The 21,503-nt window shown below is 52.1% G+C and overlaps 1 protein-coding gene across 1 annotated transcript in view; it reads left to right on the top strand.

The window, feature by feature from the left end:
- Positions 1-9,863, top strand: part of GRK4 (G protein-coupled receptor kinase 4) — a 95,782-nt gene extending 85,919 nt beyond the window's left edge. The window contains exons 11-16 of the mRNA XM_060655528.3: positions 2,067-2,156; positions 3,104-3,312; positions 6,713-6,847; positions 8,029-8,166; positions 8,526-8,663; positions 9,709-9,863. Coding sequence (XP_060511511.2) covers positions 2,067-2,156; positions 3,104-3,312; positions 6,713-6,847; positions 8,029-8,166; positions 8,526-8,663; positions 9,709-9,762 — 764 coding nt within the window. The 3' untranslated portion in view covers positions 9,763-9,863. The remainder of the gene's footprint in view (positions 1-2,066; positions 2,157-3,103; positions 3,313-6,712; positions 6,848-8,028; positions 8,167-8,525; positions 8,664-9,708) is intronic.
- Positions 9,864-21,503: the final 11,640 nt, after the last annotated feature.

Consider the following 21,503-nt stretch of genomic DNA (forward strand, 5'->3'; position numbering starts at 1 on the left):
CATTAAAAAAACTTTTTTAAAACGTTGTTTTAAAAGAAAATATTCATCATGAATTCGTGTTGATATTTCCAATTCTCATTTAACTTCTTTGTTTCACATTTGGGTTTTTTAATCCTAATGCTGAAAATATTAGTTCCTAATGACATTAATATGATTAGAGTATTTCCCTCTTCTTTCTTTCTTTCTTTCTTTCTTTCTTTCTTTCTTTCCTTTTAAAAAATATTTATTTTTGGGAAAGTGGTAGCGGGGGAGGGGCAGAGAGAGGGGGACAGAGGATCCAAAGTGGGCTTTTCCCTGACAGGCTGACAGCAGTGAGCCTGGTGCAGGCCTTGAACTCACGAACCCGCAAAATAATGACCTGAACAAAAGTCGGATGCTCAGCCAACTGAGCCCCCCAGGCGCCCCCACTTTGCTTCTTTAATACGTAACATGGACCACTCTACAACACCAAATAGAGACCTTGCTTACTCCCTTGTCCGCCTGCCTGTGGAGGGACCAGCACGATCTGCCCGGTGCACACTGGCGGACAGCAGGCTGTTCCCCGTCTTCTGCTATTTCTACTGCATAAATTTGTCCACATGCCATTTCCTGCCTTATCTAGTGTGTCCTTGGGATAGACTCCTGGGGGATGTGAGGCTGAAGGATGGATTCACGTGCAGTTGTACAGACATTGCCAAATTCTTCGTGAGGGGGCTGTCCGTCTATGCTGGTCTGTGTGCCCGTTAGGAAGGTGTGTGTGCACCGGCTTCCCCGCGGTCTGCACAACAGGCCGTGTTCTCAAACACAGTTTGTCAGCAGTTTTGCTTTTCATGTCCCAGTTTAAAAAAATCACTTTTTAAAAGAAAAATAAGAAAGGTTACTTAAAATTTCATGACATGCCAGTATTGTACTTAAACACAAAATACATAAAAGCTGCCTTGTTGAGGAAATCTTTCAGTATGAAAGCAGGAAACTGAGACATGCTAATAAGTGGCAGAGCTGGGACTCAAGTCTGGGCCGTGTGGCTCCAGAATCTGTGCCCACCAGCCTCCGGCCTCCCCCATGGTGGGCAGGGAATGATGTGACTCCTGGTGGCAGGTACGCTAAGGGAGAGTCATCTTTCCATCTAGAGCACAATGTGGACTGTTGTAAAACGACCCCAGGGCCTTGAGCAGTATGTTGTGTATTTTTAATGCTCAGCACACATTTATTGGTTGATTCACTCACTTCCTCAATAAATATTTATTGACCACCTACTATATGCAGATGCTGTGTCAGAAGCTGGGGACACCTGGTGAACATGGTGACCAGGGTGTCTGCCTCCAGGGCTGGTTTATCTTTCTAGACTCTGAAAAGAAAGCTACTTAATAACTACTACTTAATCTTTCTAACTACTTAAATCTTTCTACATACAGGCATTAACACATAACATAATCTTTAAAAAAATTAAAAAAAATTTTTTTAATGTTTATTTATTTCTGAGACAGAGAGAGAGACAGAGCATGAGTGGGGGAGGGGCAGAGAGAGAGGGAGACACAGAATCCGAAACAGGCTCCAGGCTCCGAGCCGTCGGCACAGAGCCCGACATGGGGCTTGAACCCACAGACCTGTGAGATCATGTCCTGAGCTGAAGTCGGGCGCTTAACCGACTGAGCCACCCAGGCGCCCCCATAACAGTCTTTTAAATGAATTTCCTTGATTTTTATTTATTATTTTGCTATTACGATTTGTTCTTCAGAGAAAAACTCCTTATTCATCTGTTGGTGTCCCTGCGTATAAGCTTACTGGTGTTCTGATCAAAAGTGTTTATTTTTGACTGTGTAGTTCATGTACTATGCATTACAGTTTTATTTATAGGATATAAAATAATAAATGCAATGCTTCTGTCTTATCAAGTGGTTGTGGTTAAAGGGCTTCCTGGTCAGTAGGCAGCTGTAAATCTGGTTTCCTGTTGTGTTAGTGGAACCGCATAGCGTCTTACGGAATGCGGAGAAGGTACACGTAATTTTAGGTTTTCCCCCATGGGTTTTTGCCATTAATGTGTCGGCACACCCCGTGTGGTTTGTGTGATGTGCTTGAACACACAGGGCACATCCGGATCTCAGACCTGGGTTTAGCCGTGGAGGTCCCGGAGGGCCGGACCGTCCGAGGAAGAGTGGGGACCGTCGGCTACATGGGTATGTGAGGGGCCGCTTGGAGGGCCTCGCTGCATGCCCAGAACACACCCGAGACCAGGTCCAGGCCGCCTGGAGGGGCACGGGCGCCAGGGCCGGGACTGCGGAGGGAGCCCTCCGTCTGCCCTCCTGTCTCACAGAGGTGGGGTGTGAGGCCTGCAGGGTCACACAGATGAGGGAGGGCAGAATCGGGACAGGACAGGGCCCCCTCACTGCCGCAGTCCCCACGCTGTGCCCTCTGGCCTCTCAGGCCCCTCGTGAAACCACCGTTCCCTGGTTTTTGCAAAGCCTCTGTGAGCGGGAGGCCCTGGCCTGGGGTCAGCTCCCAGCCCAGCAGTGCCAGCCTGACCCAGGAGTGGCCTCCAGCAGGAGGGACCCCGAGAGCCCCACGCCCCCACTGTGCGACCGCCTGCCGCGGGGTCTTCCCGTGTTGGGAATAGGCGGCCGATGCCCGTGGGGTGCCCATGGGCATGCTTCTGGGTGTCTGAGGGGGCGCGCTCCTCAGGAGCGGGGTCTCACCCGGAGCACCGCTTTCCCCGTGGCCCTTATTCTGTGGCTGTTCGTTCCACGCTCCGGGATCGTACAGACCGTGTCCAGTAACCGCTTTGTTGAAACATGAGTCCCACACCGTCGAGTCCACCACTCTGAAGCGGGTTTCAGCATGCTCACGGAGATGTGCAACCACAGGGTGTTGCCCTCACCTCCAGAAAGAGACCCCGCGCCCATCAGCACCCCCTCCCGCCCCAGCCCCTGCAGACTGGTCTGTTCCGCCTGCTTCATGTGCGTGGAATCACACTCTCTTGGGCCATGTGCGTCCGGCTTCTTTCCCTTAACACATTTCCGAGGTTCATGTTGTAGTAAATGTTAAATTTATAGTGTTTTATTTGTAAGTAATTGCAAGAAAATTTAAAACCAAAACTTAATTTACATTTCCTGTATTTGTTGTGTAGCTCCTGAAGTTATCAATAATGAAAACTATACGTTTAGTCCTGATTGGTGGGGACTTGGCTGCCTGATATATGAGATGATTCAGGGACATTCTCCATTCAAAAAGTTCAAAGAGAAGGTCAAGCGACAGGAAGTCGAGCGCAGAGTGAAGAAGGACACAGAGGAGTACTCCAGGAAGTTTTCCGAGGACGCCAAGTCCGTCTGCAGGATGGTGGGTCGGGCTCCGGGGGGGCCGGGCTGGGAGACACCTCTGCCTCATTGTAGTTGTTGCCACCAGCGCTGGGGACACCCAGCAGTCTCTGCGCCAGGCTGGCGCCACACGTCCTGCCCTTGCCCAGGAAACGACGCGACTGGGCTTCAGCCAACGGCAGCAAAGCAGAGCAGTCATTGTTTGCTTTCTCCAAAGACGCACCTGACAGGGAAGGTGGGGCCAAGGTCATCATTTCCTGCAAAACTAAAGATAAAGCAGCATCTTCAGTATCTTAGAAACAGTGAGGTTTTTCTGTCTTTTCATGTTTCTTTCCTCTTTAACTACTGCCGGGAATCATGGTCACAGCAGACACCTTGACCTGATGGCCTGCCACGTGCCTGCCACCTTCCTTGATGTGTGAAGGGCCCTACGAGGCTGTGGGGTTGGGTGGAGGCCGAGGGGTGGCTGAATGATGGACAGTGGAATCGAAGTGGGTTGTAGGAGGGTGAGGAAGAGGGGCTCAAGGGAAGGGGCAGAGTTGGCGGGCTGTAGGCAAGGTGGGGGCCCAGCTCGTTGGAGTCTGGTCCCTCCTTGCCAAAGTCAGAAAGTCCGGGGGAGCGTGTGGAGAGGACAGGAGGTCTGGCTGGTCACGAAGAGTCTAGGGAGAGAGAGTGGCAGGAATGGGGGGCGGAGGACCAGGTCGTTGGTGAGGAGGCCACAGAGAGGCCGGGCGTGGGTCCCCAAGTGGGTGTGGGACCAACAGCCGCTATACTGAGTAGATCAGTAACTTCGCTGAGTTGTCGGTGGCTGGAGAGCAGCTGTTTCGTTTTCCCTCCCTTGTTGTTTCCATATATGATGTGACCAGTGTTTGTGGCCTGTCACCGGACAGCGGAAGCAGGCTGGCCTTTCTTCCCGCCAGCTCATTCTGCTGGGAGCTGGCAGTGTTGAGTCAGCGCCTCCACGTTTAACAGCTCTCTGGCCAAGCTGCTATTTGACCGAGTGCTTGTGATCTGCCAGGCACCGATAAGGGCGGTGGGAGTGTAAAAATATGGAGTTGGAAGAGCCTGCCCCCTAAGGAATGCACGCGTAGACCTAACGTGAAAAAGAACTGTAGTGGAAAAGCAGGATTTGACGGGTGCCATCAACAAGGAAGAAACCAGGACTCAGGGCTTTTCAGGCTGGAGAAGTGCTGTTCTCTGCTAGGGAGCGAGGCGGTGCCCGCGTGAGTGCCCCTGTTGGGGCTGGCAGCTCTGGCTTGGAGCTGGTGCCAGGGGCCACATCTCCGCTCCCCGTGCCGGGTTTCCCTGCCGGCGCCTCCGGTTTCTCGCCTCTAAGCTGTGGGTGGTGACGACCTCTCCTCCACAGGCCGGCCGGGAGGCGGTGCAGCTGTGCGTGTGCCGGGCCTGGCAACACAGATCGGCAGCGGCTGCTTCCTGGAGAGGGGGTTCAGTGCCAGCAAGCGAGGACCAGAGGAGGGGGCGTCTTGGGAGGCAAGGGGCAGTCGAGGGGGACGGCACCTGAGGGGACAGGGACTTGCCGGGGCGGGGGGTGGTGCTGCAGGCTTCTGCGGGGCCCCTCGCCCTCTCTGCCTGCCCCCAGCACTCTGCAGCTGTGCCGAGCGCATGACCCGGACTTGGTGTGAGGTCAGGGTGTTGCACTTGTGCTCGACAGAGCAGAAGGCAGGGAAGTTTACGGTGTTTACGGTGACCCAAGCAGGAGGTCAGAGTGGCGCCTGACGCGTGGGCACCTTTCTGTAGTTTTCAAAACTCTTTGACAGATTGTCTCATCTAATCTCATGGTGGATTTCTGGGGCATTTTCTTAGCCTCACAGTTGAAAAGTTAAGCGTTTGATTTTCGTGATGTCCCATCGTCAACGGCGGCGGGCAGACTTGATCCCAAGCGAGCTCTCTGACCACAAGTCCAAGGCCACTGGATGGGTGTGTGTTGGCAACGGGCTGGATGATGGAGTCACGGAGCCCTGAGATGTGGGGATTGTATCTGGCCCCACAGTTAGTTTCCAGATCTGTTCCTAATTAACGAAGTGTGCGAGGGGTAGCTGCACTGAGTGAATCTTACTCAGCTGTCGCCCCGGCTGGGTGCTGGGGCCACAGCAGTGAGCGGGAGTCCCCCCCCCCCCCCGGCCCTGGAGGCTTTGTTCCAAGCAGCTCCCCAGGTGATGTCGTCACAGCAGTCGTGACAGGTATGCCGAGGGAGGTCTGAGGTGGGAAGCTGGAGCCTGAGAGAGCCAGGCCACGACTCTTCTAGACGGAGGGCACAGTGCACATGAGGGCCGTGGGTCTGCGGAGGTGAACGAGGTAGGCGTGCGTCGCACTGGGAGTTGATTTCTGTTCAGAAAAGTGGGTGCTGGCTGCGAGGCGAGGCCAAGGTCAGCAAACTTTCCTGTTTTTTGTTTTTGTTTTTGTTTTTGTAAATGTTTATTTACTTTTGAGAAAGAGACAGACAGACAGACTGTGAGCAGGGGAGGGGCAGAGAGAGAGGGAGACACAGAATCCCAAGCAGGCTCTAGGCTCCGAGCTGTCAGCACAGAGCCTGACGTGGGGCTCGAACACACGCACCGTGAGATCGTGACCTGAGCTGAAGTCGGACGCTCAACCGACTGAGCCCCCCAGGCGCCCCAGCAAACTTTCTTGTGAGGGGCCAGAGAGTAAAGGTGCCTGGGCCTCACAGGTCCCTCTCACAGCTGGTCCTTCACCGCTCCAGTGCAGAAGCGGCCCTGGGCCCAGCTCAGGTAACGGCCCGGCTGTGCTCCGATAAAACCTTAGGTACAAGCTCAGGGGCTCCCCAGGCCTGCTCCGCTGTGCTTTAGAGGCCCTGGCCTCCCATGTTGCTTTGAGCACCCCCAGCCTTACTGACTGATAGTAACCGTGGATGAACCTCTTTGAATTGGTGACGGTGATGAGTGTGTGAGTAAGGAACACGTTAGGAAGAGGTGCTGCCTGATCACTTTAAGAACATACAATTTCCAGAACTAGGTTTGCCAAAATTCTGCCTCATCTGAATTCCTCAGTGATCTAGTTAATGAATAAAGATCTTTCTGGTTATAAACATAACATAGTATTAAAATGGCATATTGGACGTTCTTGACAGTTTCTTTTCCTTTAAAAAAGCCCCTTAATTTTTCCATGGCTAAAATTCTTCCTCAAAGGTTTACTTAGCCCACCCTTTATTTGCTGGTGGCTCAAGGGTTATTTTATTAGCTTCCACTTTTTTTTGAAGCACCATGCATTCTAAAGTAGAGAAATCTGAATTAACGAGGTTTGGTTGAAACTTTGAAATTTGTGTAACTTTGGATGGAGGTGCTCTTTGCTACGCCTAATTCCCTGGTTCTTATTGCGGAGATTTTCTGAGTTCTCTCGCGTCCCAGGAGCTTAACTTGACTTTGCTTCTGCCTCTGGCACAGTTACTCACCAAGAATCCCAGACAACGGCTGGGCTTCAGCGGTGGAGCAGCGGAAGTGAAGGGACACCCCGTGTTCAAGGACATTAACTTCAAGAAGCTGGAAGCAAATATGTTGGATCCCCCTTTCTGTCCTGATGTAAGTATGTTGTCTAGAGAGGAGCAGGGGGTCACGTGACCCAGTGATTTTTGTTCCAGCGGATACAGAGTCACCTGGTGCAGCCCGGCTGTGCCCGGGGTGCCCCACCCTGGACCCCCTTCCCCAGCCCCCGCCACGCACCACACTGTCCTCACGGGCCCTCACGGGCCTTCGTGGCAGCTGAGCCTGGCCCTGCCCCACGCAGAACCTCAGCACCACCCCACGGCCTCCTCGGCGGGCCCGGCAAGGCCTTGCATGTTCCGGCGTCCCCTTTCTTGTGTCAGCGCTGGCACACCTGCCTCTTTAGTCTGGGAAGCACTTGCCCTGTATGCGTCTCCCAGTTCCTGGCTCCACACTGGCAGCCCTGGAGGTCCCCTGAGGGGCCACTTGACAGGAGAGTCAGGTGGCAGCGGGGTAGGCAGTTTTGTCTATGGGGGGGGGGGGGCGGGCAGGATGGGGCTCTGGGCCTTCGGCCTCCCGTGGACTGCCTCCTGAGTGTGGCCACCATTTGCTCCCTTCCCCCGCGTGTGGGGACTGAACGGATAGCACTGCTCTGACGTGTGCTGATCAGCAACCTATGGAATGTCACTTCTCTGTGCAGGTTCCGGCACGTGGGCAGGACATTTCTCAGAACTGCCAGTGCCTCTTGCACTATCACGGTTTGGTCTGTAGCTGCCGACGCCTTATTTCCAGAAGCACAGGCGGCTGCACGGAGGAGGCGGCCCAGGCTTGGCCCCGCCCTGCTTGCTTGATCCTCAGGGCAGCCGGCCTGGTCTCCTGTCCCAGAGGAGGGGTCGGCTCCCGACCACTAGATGACCTCTGACAGCAGGTGGGGAGGCGGGACCTGCTGTTTTCCACTGAGACTTTGCAGAGGGCGCTTCACGCGAAGGAGGCCGAGGGTTGGAGGCACAGGTGGGACTCCGCCCTGCCCTTCCTCATCCCTGCCTCTGCCTGTAACCCACCTTTCACTGCAGAAAAGAGGAGGGCAGGGGCCTCAGGAGGTTTGTGGGCCAGAGGGCATCCGCAGGGCCTGCGACTGAGGAGACTTCCCTGGAGAAGGGAAAGGCTTCAGATACGGTGTGAATGGGTCCATTTCATATGCGTCGTGTTCTTAGTAATTAAGGAAACTAAGATTGATTCCAGTCATCTCAGAGGCCAACGCCTTTTTGTTCTTTGCACAGCCGAAGGCAGTGTATTGTAAGGATGTCGTGGATATGGACCAGTTCTCCACGGTGAGGGGAGTCTACCTGGACACCACGGACGATACTTTCTACAGCCAATTTGCCACAGGCTCTGTCTCCATCCCCTGGCAGAACGAGGTACTGCGGGTTTCCACGGGGTCCGATGTCAGGAGGAAACGTGTGTGTGTGTGTGTGTGCGCGCGCGCGTGCGCGTGTGCTTGGAGGTAACATTACGCACAGGAAGGGGATAGTTGTCCACGATGGGTCTCATTTCGAAAGCGGGCCTGGCCGGTGCCTGGTGCCCACGGTACTGGCCTGCTCTGGGGGTGCGCTCAGGGAGAGGAGGAGGAGGCCGGGGCAGGGACCCCGAGAAGGAGTCAGCAAGCAGGAAAGAGGACGGGAATGGGGGTGGTCCCGGAGTGCTGGGCACGGTTGCCGGGGCGGGGGGGAAGTGGCCGACTGACCTCACGGTGTCCCCCGCTTCTCTGTGGATGCAGATGATCGAATCGGGTTGTTTCAAGGACATCAACGAAAGTGACACTGGAGAATGTGTGGCACTACATCTACAAGAGACACTGTGCCACCCAGTTCCCAAAGCAAAGAGAGGCTTCTTCTATAGACTCCTCAGAAGAGGGGTAAGAGCAAAAAGCATGTTGTTATTTTGGCTTCTTAAAAAACGTGACGTGTTAAAAGCAAAGAAACATAATTTAAGTGCTCTGGCAATGTGGTGCTCTTTGAGCCCCACGGGGGCTCAAAAACCCTCACAAGGTCGTTTGCTGTTGGTACGAAGACTGTTCTGATCCAAAAAGGAAAAGGGCTTACCTGCCTCCGAAGCAGATCCCTCTCTCAGTGACAAAGCCCTTAAGCGTGCTCCGAAATCAGCGTCGTGGAGAACAGTCGGGAAACGGTATATGCCATGTAGACTACTCCCTTCCCGTTCTGACTTCACAGCCGCTCCCTCGCTAGCCTGCTTTCACAGAGAACCTGGAGGAGTGGTTCGGAGACACTTCGCGGGCCGTATCTAGAAATGTTTCCTCCTAGTGCAGTTCTCCTTGGACTAGCGGCTTATCCTGCTTGGTGCCCTGTCCGTTCTCGGCCTCGTTCAGAGCTCGTCCACTAACATTCGAGTCCATCTTTGTTCAGCGTAAAAAACACGCCTTGGGTGGGAAAGGTCTGTCGGGCACGTCCACCATGACCACATTTCCTTGGAGAACGGGGGCCAGGCGTGCGTTAGCACGGTCGGTCTGTCCATGCGCGGGAAGTCGTGTCTGCACACGCTCCACACGCAGGCCTGAGCCGAGGCGAGCAGGTTGCCGGGCAGGGACACCTGCAGCTGTGGTGTCCTGGTGCGGGAGGGGCCGCTCTGCGCCACCCGGTGCTTGCAGGGGGAGCCCGGGCCCTGTTTCCTTCCTTGCAGGCCCAGCTCAGGGTTGAGGAATTGCAATTGGGTGTGTGACAGAGAAAGCGAATCTGAGACGCTGAGTGTGTGTGTGTGTGTGTGTGTGTGTGTGTGTGTGTGAACTGAGCAGCTTCCCTACCGTGAGGTGATGAGAGGAAGTGTGAAACTCAGCCCTAAAGTTGGTCCCCCTCCCCGTGGTTGTAAAGTTGTGTGTCCAGCACGGGAGAGCTGAGCCGGCCGAGCGGGTAAGAGGTTGACCCGGCCACTCTGCCGTGTTGCAGGGCTGCATTAGCGGTGTCCCCAGCGACAAGGAAGAGCTGTCCTCAATGGTGTGACCACTCACTGCAGAGCCGGGCCCCAGCGCCCAGGAGCACGAGCGCGGTGTTTGACCCCATCTGTGAACAGCAATAAACATGTGACACCTCGTAAAATGAGAGCCTCATGAGTCTGCAGACGTCTCTATATTCATACGTGAATCACCTTGTCACCAAAGCCGAGTTGAAGACGAAGGCCCTTGTGGACCACCCGGATGCTGAGACCCCCAGGGGTGGACCTGTGCCACGGAGAGGGGAGAGGGGAGGGCTTGGGCATCCGCCCACCAGTGTCCAGAGCTGAGGGTCCTGTTCCTCAGCCCAGAGTGCCCTCCGGTGTCATTGAGGGGGAGGACAGGCCGGCCCCGCCTTCCCCAGGGCCCCAGCGTCACAAAGCCTTCACCCGCTTGCATTCAGGCTGACATCTGCGCCTCGGTCACCAAGATTCTCCCGCCGGGGCGTGTCTCCGCCTGCGTGCCCGTCCTTGTGGCTGCCGTGCACCTTCCAGGGGTGTTTCCAGCACCCTGAGGCCAGGGCGTGGCTGGCAGCGGTGACTCACCCAACCGCGGCACCCCCAGTGCGTCTCTGGGACCGCGGGGCTCCCCGGCCTGACGCACAGGTGGGAGGTGGTCGTGGGCGAGGAGCCCCCTTCCAAGTGCTGGTTGGCGCCTAGCTGGCAGGAGCCCCCAGAATTCTGAGGTCAGTAACTCTCCTTCAGCCCCTGCTGCCCAGAGAAGAAGGCGGAGCCCCAAACCTCAGGTGGAAACGTGGGCTCTGTTGCCCGGGGAGGGGCGCTCACACCCACAGGCATTGTGCAGGCCCCGGGGGTGGGGTGCACACAGACCTCTGCAGGTGGCCCCGAGGTGCAGAACTGGCGCTTTCTCCCGTATCCACGTGTGTGTGGCCTTCAGCGGGGGCTGTGGGGTGAGAAGCCAGGGCCCAGACCTCGGCGACTTGAGCCAACGGCAAGGACTTGTTCTGGATGCTGGGACACCACCCCACGGCGGTGTGCAGGAGAGTGAGCCAGGGTCCGCCGCGTGTCCCCAGGGGGACGGCCGCCCGCTCTGCCTTGGCGGAGACCTGCGCCCGGAGGTGCTTCTGAGTGCCGTCGGCATCACGGCGTGTCTGAAATTGGTTTTCCACGCGTGTTGTCAGCCGCTGGGGCACAGTAGCGCTGGGCCAGTGTTTCAAGGAAAGCCCCCGCCTGGCCTTGTCCTTGGAGACCAGCAGACGTTGATCCCGAGCGTGCTTTATACCCAGGTGAGGGGAGAGAGAAGTTACCTTTATTTTAGAGATGGCTTCTCTTCAGGTGGGGGCCCTCGTCTCCAGAATGGAGACGGCAGGAGGTGGGGACAGAAACTTCAGCATCTTCGTAAAGCATTCACTAGAGCGTTTGGTACGTGCTACCCGCTCAGTAAATATGTTAGTAACTGTGGGAGGGTAATGCTTGCTCTTGGTAAAAATTACAGTCTAATTTTCTAAAAAATTAGACTAATCTAAAAAATTTTCTAAAAAAAAGTCTAAAGAAAATAAAAATCACCTTTATTCCTACCACCTGTTTACGTTCTGAGGCCTTCCGGAAACTTCCATCAGTGTGGGCACAGGGGCGGTGGTCCTCCAGCTTGCCTTCATCCCTTCCGAGGACACTCCTGCCCCTCGTGGGGGTGGAGCCACCTGCCTGCAGAGCCCCGGCCCCAGGGGAGCCTGAGGGGCCGTCTGCCCTCAGGGTTGGGGGGCTGTGCACAGCTCCAGGGACCAGTTCAGTCCTTTCTTCCTTTTTGTTTTTTGTTTTTTGTTTTTTTCCCTGCTTAAGCCAGTCTGAGCTGAGTGTCTCCAAGACCAAGCGAAGAGTCCTGACTGAGGCAACAAATCTAGGGAGGATTTTTTCAGACCGGAACGTCACGTGTTGACTTGTCTTCCCTCTCTGGTTATAAGCAAGTACACATGTATTGAAGAGAGTTTTGAAAGTAAAGGCTACACAATGAAAAATTCACCTTTAATATCAGCCACTGTCCAAAGATAATCCCTATCAGCAGTTTATTCTATATTTATATAATTTGTAGTTAACTTGTTTCTTGCCGTGTCATTTAAATATTATCTTTTGCTGCACATTTAGGCCATCATGTATCAGACAATCCACACAATCGTTGTTTGCAGCTTTCTTGTTGCTATAAACACCAGTGGGATGGACATCCCTGTACTGTTATCTTTGTGCACATGGTAGTGTTTCTAAGGTAGATTTGTAGCAGGGGATCCCTTGGTGAAAGTGTATGAACGGTTGATGTAAACACTACAAGAAAGAGCTAAAGCAATTCAAAGTGGCTTTCCATGGGCTTTCTGCCCATTTCCACTGGGATGGGTGGAAAAGGGACAGAGGAATGCTGTTTTCTTTATAAGCACTGTCTGCCCTTTTCTGTTGACCACATCTGTTTACTACTAAGATAAGAATAAACAAGGGTTCCTGGGTGGCTCAGGCAGTTAAGTGACTGACTCTTGATTTCGGCCCAGGTCGTGATTTCACAGTTCATGAGATCAAGCCCCATGTCAGGCTCTGTGCTGACACAGTGGAGTCTGCTTGGGATTCTCTTTCTCCCTCTCTCGCTCTCTCTGCCTGTCCCCTGCTCATGCTCTTTCTCTCTCTCTCTTAAAACAAATAAATGAACTTAAAAAAAAACTAAAAAAAACCAAAAACAGATAAAAATAAACACTGTCTTGTAAAAATTATTTGTTTTCCCCCCTATAAAGCACAATTACATACTAAAAAAAGGTATATGGACATTTTAAAAGAATGTATATTATATACCTATGAGAACAAACTGCCCTTCTGAAAATTTTTAAAAATTTCCTCTCCCACCAAAAATGTCTTCAAAGTTCCCTGTTAGTTTCATCAAAAACTAGGTTTTTCTTCTGGTAAAGATTTTCATTAGATATGAAGTATTTCTGGGACACGTGGGTGGCTCAGTTGGTTAAGCATCTGACTTCGGCTGAGGTCATGATCTCGCAGTTCATGAGTTCGAGCCCTGTGTAGAGCTCTGTGCTGACAGCTCAGAGCCTGGAGCTTGCTTTGGATTCTGTGTGTGTGTGTGTGTGTCTCTCTCAAAAAATTAAATAGACATTAAAATTTTTTTAATAAAATAAAATTTAAAAAAAGAAATGAAGTATTTCTTTTTCTTTATTATTTCAGTGGCAAAACATACATATACATAAAATGTACCCTCTTAACATTAAGTGTCCAGTTTGGTGGCATTAAGTATATTCACATTGTTGTGCAACCGTCACCACCACCCATCTCTAGACTGATGTGAATCTGACACTCTGTCCCCATTAAACACTAAATCTCCTTTCTCCCCCCAGCCCTTGGCTCCCACCATGTCCTTTCTGTCTCTCTGAATTTAACTACTCTAGGGACCTCACATAAAGGGGATCATGCAATATTTGTTCTTTCATGACTGGCTCATTTCACTGAGCATAATGTCCTCACGGTTCATGCAGGTGGTGGCAGGTGGCAGGATTTCCTTCCCCCTTTTTTTCTTTTTTTAATGTTTACTTATTTATTTGCCCAGGGGCGGGGGAGGGGGGGAGGCGCAGAGAGAGAAAGGGAGACAGAGAGAATCCCACACAGGCTCCATGTTGTCAGCGCTCAACCCGACTCAGGGCTCGAACTCACGAACTGTGAGATCGCGACCTGCCGAAATCAAGAGTCGGAAGCTTAACTGACGGAGCCACCCAGGCGCCCCGGGGTTTCCTTCCTTTTTAGGGCTGAATACCACCCCATTGTGTGGACGGACCACACTGTTTGTCCGTCCATCCGCTGACGGGCGCTTGGGTTTCCACCTCTCGGCGGCTATGAATCCTGCTGCTGGGAACAGTGTACAGATATCTCTTTGAGGCCCAGGTGCCAATTCTTTTGGGTAAATGCTCAGAACTGGGACTGCTGGGTGGCTGGGTAATTGAGACACCTCCATCCTGTTTTCCACAGTAGCTGCACCAGTTTGCGTTGCCACCGACAGCGCACGGGGTTCCAGTTTCTCCACATCCTCCTGAATGTGTCATTTTTTAATGGCTTTTGGGCATTCTGATGTATAAAAGTATGAATGTTTCTACCAAATGCCTTATGTTGGACATTGATGTCGTTTCATCTTTTTGATATTATTACTTTGATTGACACCTTTGTACCTCCATCTTTGAGTGCTTATCTAATAATGTCTCTAGAGTAACACTTAAAAATTTTTTTAAAAATATCTAATGTTTGTTTATTTTTGAGACAGAGAGGGAGACAGAATGCGAGCCGGGGAGGGGCAGAGAGAGAGGGAGACACAGAATCCGAAGCGGGCTCCAGGCTCTGAGCTGTCGGCACAGAGCCCGACACGGGGCTCGAACCCACGAACGGCGAGATCACGATCTCCGAGCTGAAGTCAGACGCCCAACCGACCGAGCCCCCCAGGCGCCCCGGTAACACTCTTAAGTAGACGCTAAGTCAAATGGTTTGTGTACTTAAATCTTTTGATGTATGCTGCCAAATCACTCTTGAGAAAAGTGACAAGAATTTATTCAACTAACGGTGTTTGGAGTCCTGTTTGCGTGTGTTCGTACCGGTCCTGGCTAGTACTGTCCCCAATCTTTGCTCGCCCGTCTCAGGTTCTTGCTGGATTGTGAGCATACTGTTGTTAAGAGTTTCCGACTCAAAGTTTCCCGTTAGTGCTCACCTTACCCGGGGCGTCAGCGCCAGGACCTGGTGATCCGGACTCGGCACGTCACTTCATGTCACCACCCCTCCTGGGTCTGTGTTTCATCATCTATAACACGAGGCATGTGAGGGGTGCCTGGGGGGCTCAGTCGGTTGAGCGTGTGACTCTTGATCTCGGCTCAGGTCACGATCTCGTGGTTTGTGGGTCCGAGCCCCACATTAGACTCTGCGCTGACAGCACAAGAGTCTGCTTGGGACTCTCTCTCTGTCTCCCTCTCTCTCTGCCCCTCCCCCACTCATTCTCTCTCTCTCTCTCTCTCTCTCTCTCTCAAAAATAAACATTAAAAAATGGAAAAATAATAAACTTAAAAAAGACTCTAAAATAAATTTGAATCGGGTGCCACTGAACTGTGCACTTGAAAATGGTTAAAATGGTCAATTTTATGCTCTGTATATTTTACTACAGTGAAAGAGAATGAAAATAATTGAACTGAGATAGCTACTCATGATTCCCCAGCTCTGCGTGCTCTGAAGGGCCCAGAAGCAGTGACACCCCCACAGCAGCGAGCATGCGTGGAGCCCAGCTCTTCGTTTCTAGACGTCATTATGTACCGAAGAGTCAGGGCTCCTTAGAGAAATGGCTGATTCCAGGTTTGAGGCAGGAAGGACGGGCTGGGAACATCTTGTTGTGACATAAAATGAGAAAGTGCTCGAGACATGACGGGGTGTGTCAAAAGGACACAGGAGCTACTTTGAAGGGGCTTGCGTTGAACTGGGGACAACTTGACCTTCCATAAAAGAATAATGGTGAAACTGGTTGTGACACATACAGTTTTTAAGATTGGGAGGAGAGGAGGGAGGGAGGGAATGGATGCGACATGGGGGGGCAAACTGTCCCTCAGACAGGACAGCCAGGCAGCTAAAGCAGAAGAAACGAGGGAGTTGCAACAGCCGCCCCTCTGCCGCTCCCAGCCTCACAGCCAACTCGGGCCGGGCTCGTTGGGGGGTGCCAGACCCACTGGTGGAAGGCTTCTGGGTAACGGAGAATTCTCACAGGTCCGGAGAACTGCAGAGAACAGCCACAAAGGACCTCCTGATTGTAGAGGAAAAGGTACTTTACACGGGAGAGATCTGGCGGTTACCAGCTCTGCTGAGTGACCCCACACGGCCCCGCTGACAGAGGGCAGCCTGACCCTGGGACAAGCCCCACCTGGGCAGCCTCCTTCCCAAAGGGCTCGACAGAGCCTAGCTGGCCTCCAGACCAGAGCCGTGCAACACAATGTGTGAACCACATATGTAATTTTTAAAAAGTAAAAAGAAACTGCTTTTAATATTTTTGTTTAACCCAATATATCCAAATATTATTTCTACAAGTAAACAGTATAAATATGAGATATTCTACATTCTTTACTTTATATGGAGTATTTGAAATCTGGTGTATTTTGTACTTACAGTGCATCTCAGTTCAGAGTTATTACCTTAAAAAAAATTTTTTTTAATGTTTGTTTATTTTTGAGAGAGAGAGAGAGAGAGAGAGAGACAGAGCATGAGCGGGTGAGGGGCAGAGAGAGAGGGAGACACAGAATGTGCGTGTCAGCCCAGAGCCTGACATGGGGCTCAAACTCTCGAGCCATCATGACCTGAGCCGAAGTCGGATGCTTAACCAACTGAGCCACCCAGGCGCCCTTACAGTTAGTAAGTACTCAATAGCCACATGTGGCTAGTGGCTAAAGTATAGGGCAGTGCAACCAATCTTCCAGGTTACAGAAAATGCGAGGGACATGGGAACAAGTCAAACCACACCTCGAGGAGGCAACCAAATTCACAAGGGAGGATGTTCCGGGAGAAACTGGCCTGGATGCTTTAGAAGGTCAGTGTCGTTTCAACAACAATAACAACAACAACAATGGAGAACTATCCATAAAAAATTATAACAACCCAAGTGCAAAGCATGAACCTTGATTGGATCCTCATTTTAAAAAACTTAAAAGACATATTGGGGCCATTTGGAAATTTCACTCAGGACTGGATTTTACGTGATGTTAGATAGTTATGTGAAAATGGTATTGTGGCCATTAGTTTTGAAGGCATCTCCTAAAGTATTGCTCGGTAGAGTGTGACAATGTCTTCAACGTACTTTCCAGTGATTGCAGGGGTGGGGTGGGGGGGATACGACAAGACGTTAACCATTGTTGAATATAGAGGAAGGTATACTGGGTGGCCGCTGCATACTAACTTCACGTGTGTGTAAGAGAGGTAAGAAAAGTGCACTCCGTTTGCTGCATGAAGCCAGGGTTTGGGGCAGCAGGAGTGGAAGGAAGGAGCCACGTGGGGGCCATCGGTGGCTGGGCAGGTTGGACGTGGGGAGACAGAGGAAGTGGACAGTTCTGTGCTGTTGGATAGTTGGATGCAGTGGATAGTTGGATGTAGAAGCAAGAATTCACTATGGCTTGTGCCTCACCACTGGGTTAAGGGCTGCCTAGGACAGGGACTCATTTTATTTATGTTACATTCAGTCAATAAACTGAATAAATACTTCTTTAGTACAATGGAATAGACGTTATCGGCCCAGAAGGCAGCAACTTACCCATATACACTGGAGGCATTCATGTTAAAATCAGGAATAAGAGAAGGATGACCACTCTCAACATCCTATTTAATATGTAGAGGAGAACTTCCACATACGGCAAGGGTGGGCTAGGGAATACGGACCTACCTTCTGACAAGTATAAACATCAAGAGAGTAAGCAACTGTCAGGGCTGAAAGCCAGGAGAGGGTAGGAACCTAGAGAGATGAGCCAAATGCCAGGGCTCCTCCTGCTGTGGGGGGACCGGGGAGGATCCTAAGACACCTGAGAGGCTGAGGCAGGGGAAACACAAGTCAAATCCAAGGCGTGCCAAGACTGGGGCCCCAGGCGGTTCAGTCTCCACTTTGGGGTCCAGCCCACCCAAGAAAAAGGGTGACCTGGGAGTAAGCCAGCTCTGGAGTGGCCCAGAGAACTTCATAACTGCAACCTGGATTAAGACGCCCTGGGACTTCTCACGTCCCAAGTTGCCCAGCATTGCAAATCAAATATTCCCTGGAGGAAGACAATACCTTAAGCTTCAAGTTATTCTATAATGGTTTCCAAATACAATGTCCCGTATACAAGCAAAGAGAAGCAGGGATAGGAGATGTGACAATACAAATGAGAATTAGCAGAAACTTCAGACAGGAGACGCATGCCCTTAGATGCTCCGGGAAATGGAAATCAAGGAGACACAAAGTCTTCAAAAGCTGTGCACGTGATGTTCAAGGCATGACAAATTCAGCAGGGAACTAGAAACTATAACAAGTGACACGGCATCCTGTAGAACTGATCAGGCATTCTAGTACAGAAAACTACAAAATCTCCAGAACTTAATGGTGAAACAAGGATTGAACAACGGAATGGAAACGGCCAGGGAGAGAACCAGTAAAATACGTCCAGTTTTTCCAAAACCTGAGAGCCATCAAACCCAACTAATTCCAAGCAGATTCAGTGAAAACCCTACTGTGGGACGCCTGGGTGGCTCACTCGGTCGGGCGTCTGGCTTCAGCTCAGGTCATGATCTCACAGTTCTTGAGTTTGAGACCCGCATCGGACTCTGTGCTGACGGCTTGGAGCCTGGAGCCTGCACTGGATTCTGTGTCTCTCTGCCCCTCCCCGCTCACAGTCCGTGCCTCTCTCCTTCAGATATAAATAAACATTTAAAAAAATAAAACAATAAAAAGAAAGAAAAGAAGCCCGACTGTTAAGCAAGCCAGGAATGACCAACACCATGTAGAGGACACGCAGTGTGGACATACAGTGGAGCGAATGGAGAAACGTGGAGGCAGAAGGCCATTAGAAGAAGCACCTGTCTCAAGTTCCTGCTGTGTGTTAGCTCCACACAGGCCAGCCGGCCACGGCCACCGGAAGCATCCCAGGAGAGGGACCTTGTTCCCTGTCAACGTGCATGTTTGCGGGGATCCGAAGGGAACCGGGAGCCCCTGGCTGGTCACGCAGCAGTGGCAGACTTCGGGCTCCGGGGAACGGCTTTGCTGATGAAAAGAACAGCCTGATCCCAGACATCTTTCACCAGGGAACTCGCATCCCAGAACTTCCAGAACTGGTATCAGCCAGCCTTTCGAGCCCTTCCCGCCGAGCATCTGACTGCTATATCACTGAACGGGATCCCTCACCGTCAAGAGGCCGGCTCCTCTCTCCATACACGTGCAGCACAACCAAGGGAGCCAAAGATAGCAAGAAAAGGTTAAATGCAGACAGAGAGGCAAAAAAGACACATCACCTCAAGGAACAACCATTCAACCAACAGCCGACTCCTCAACAGGCAGAATGAAAAGCAGAGGACAGTGGTGTCCAGGCCTTTCATCTGCTGACAGGAAACATCTGTCGTCCTTGAACTCTATACACAACCAAAACTCCATTGAGAATGAAGGCAAAGTAAAGGTTTTTTCAGGTCAACTGAGAGGGATCTCAGCGATAAAAGGTGCCCTGTAAAAGCAAGTCTCTGTGGTGTTTTCCAGGCGGAAGACCATGACCCCAGCTGGAAGCTCGGAGATGCAGGAGGGAACGAAGAGTAAGAAAACACGGTAGAGGTGGGAGTCAGTTTAAACAAATGTTGATTGTTCAGAACCACAATCACCGTGTCTATGTCTTTTGCAGCACGTGTGTGCATTTACGTAGAATTAAGATACATGGCAATAGCTCTCTCTCAATTGGAAGGAAGCTTCAGGGGAGACGGGCAGGAGCCACCGGCCCACTCACCTCGTTCCCTGTGGCCCTGCCGTGCGCCCCGGGGACTCCTAACGGGTTTGGGGTCCGGAGTGTGCGTCCGCCCCCAGCTGCACCGTAAATATCTCCCTCTCTCCCTCGGCAGGATCCGTCACCAGTGTGTTGCTAGGCTTTCGTTTTTAGCTCCCCCACCCAAACCTACTCTTTTACATTCTTTTCTACCGAATAGTACAAGTTCGTTGTGGAAGATTTGAAAAATACAGAAAAAACACAAAGATGAAGATACGAATCACCTATTATTTCCTTGTTCACAAGAGTCACTGTCACAGACTTACTGACCAGGTCCCTTTTCTGTGTGTGTGTGTGTGTGTGTGTGTGTGTGTGTTGTTTCTTCTCTGTCTTTAAAAAAAGGAAGGGGGGGAGGTCATGCTATGCATCATAGTGTGCTCACGCATTGCACACTTTGCCTGTGTCACGAATGCTCTCCTAAAGCAGGATCTGAGCGACTGCAGTCCTGTGGATGGATCATGATACATTTAGCCGCCTGTTCTGTCCAGCATTGACGTTGTTTGCATGTTTTTTGTCCTCAGTGTTGCTGTAATAAGCGCTCGTCCTCACGTATACGTGACTGTTTCCCTGGGGTAAATTACCAGAAGTGTCTTTACTGTTCAGGGCCTATGCCTGTCTTTTTTTTTTTTTTTAAGTTTTAATGTTTATTCATTTTGGGGAGACAGAGACAGAGTGTGAGCGGGGGAAGGGCAGGGAAAGAAGGAGACACAGAATCTGAAGCAGGCTGTAGGCTCCCAGCGATCAGCACAGAGCCCGACGTGGGGCTTTAGCTCACGGACCCCGAGATCATGAGCTGAGCCGAAGTCAGACGCTTAACCAACAGAGCCACCCAGGAGCCCCAGGGACTATGCCTGTTTTTAAGGCTTTGGAGACACCAGGCCGAATTGCACACCCACCTGTGCTCATGTTTAATGGCTCTGTTTTGGACTATGCCAAAGTTTTCTCTGAATTTAAACACAATCTGCTTTGATGACAGTCCCTTTCTAAAAGGCCTTCCTGAAAGATTTCCTGTCAGGATCATAGTAAGTTCTGGACAGGTGACTTTCTTCCTGCCGTGGCTGAAACAGCCATGATCTCTTGCGGGCAAATAAGGTCTCACGACTCAACCTCTCTGGACCGGTTTAGAATTTGGTCTAGCAGCATATAAACAGAATAATCCAAAGTAACAGGAGCTTAAACAAAATAGAATTGTTTCTGGCTCACAGATTTTGAGAAGTCCAGAGATAGGCAGGCCAGGCTGGAATGGCCCAGTCATCTGGGCCCTGGCTCCGTCTAGCTCCATCCTGCCAGGATGTGGTTTTCATCCTCATGACCCAAAACGACTTCTCAAGTGCCAACCAATATATCCCCATTCCAGGCAGCAGGAGTTTCTCACGGACTGTCGGCCACGTGGCCTCTCCCAACACAGACACAGCAGTTTGTAGCCTAATCCCGAATGCCACCTTTGCCTTATTCACTTGGTTACGAGCGAGCCACCAGGGACAGGCCACACTCCGGGGGAGAGGACTACAGAAGGGCATGGATATTGGGAGGGGGTCACTGCGCTGTCTTAAACGTCAGTGGACCACAGCACCTGACAGCCTGGAGCCCGGCCATTGTGGCCTGCTGTGCCTGAGCTGGCACGTGGCCCGGCCCCGTGGACAAGGTCTTTATTAACATCACGGAACTGGGACCTGGAGGCTGGTGGCATGATGCTCTGATGCCCCTTCCCTGAAGGAGGGCCCTGTTGCTATCCCCTCAGGGACAACTTCTGTGGTGCTGCTGGGCTTCCCTTTACCTGACCGCCTGGGACAACTGACAGGCTGTGAGAGAAAGGGGAGTTGTGGCTTGTGGGTCCAGAGTAGGGCGCTGCCCTGAGTGGGCCCTGGAGGTTCCTAGGCATGCATCACCTCCCCCCCAGGCAGCTCTCTCTGGGGCGAACCCAGTCCCCGCCAGTAAGGTTGGATGGCTGCCCTTGGATGCCCCACTGTCCCCTGTGGTCCTCTGCTGACTCACCGACCTCCGCTCCAGGACCCTTCTCCCCGGCCTGTCCCACCCCAAGCAGGAGGTGCCCTGAAGACCTCTGTGGAGCAGTAGTCTCCTTGAAGGGGACCCGCTAGGATCGGGCAGTTATTGCTGCGGGTGCCATCTCTGGGGTCAAAGCTGCCCCTTGCTGCACCAGCCACAGCCTCTGCGGGTAGCAGGCACCGACCAGGCAGATTTTTACCCCCGTGCCTACCCTCCGCTCCCCCTCGCGCTGCAGACTCAGCGAG

This window comes from Panthera onca, chromosome B1, assembly GCF_046562875.1.
Source record: "Panthera onca isolate mPanOnc1 chromosome B1, mPanOnc1 haplotype 2, whole genome shotgun sequence".
Taxonomy (NCBI): Eukaryota; Metazoa; Chordata; class Mammalia; order Carnivora; family Felidae; genus Panthera; species Panthera onca.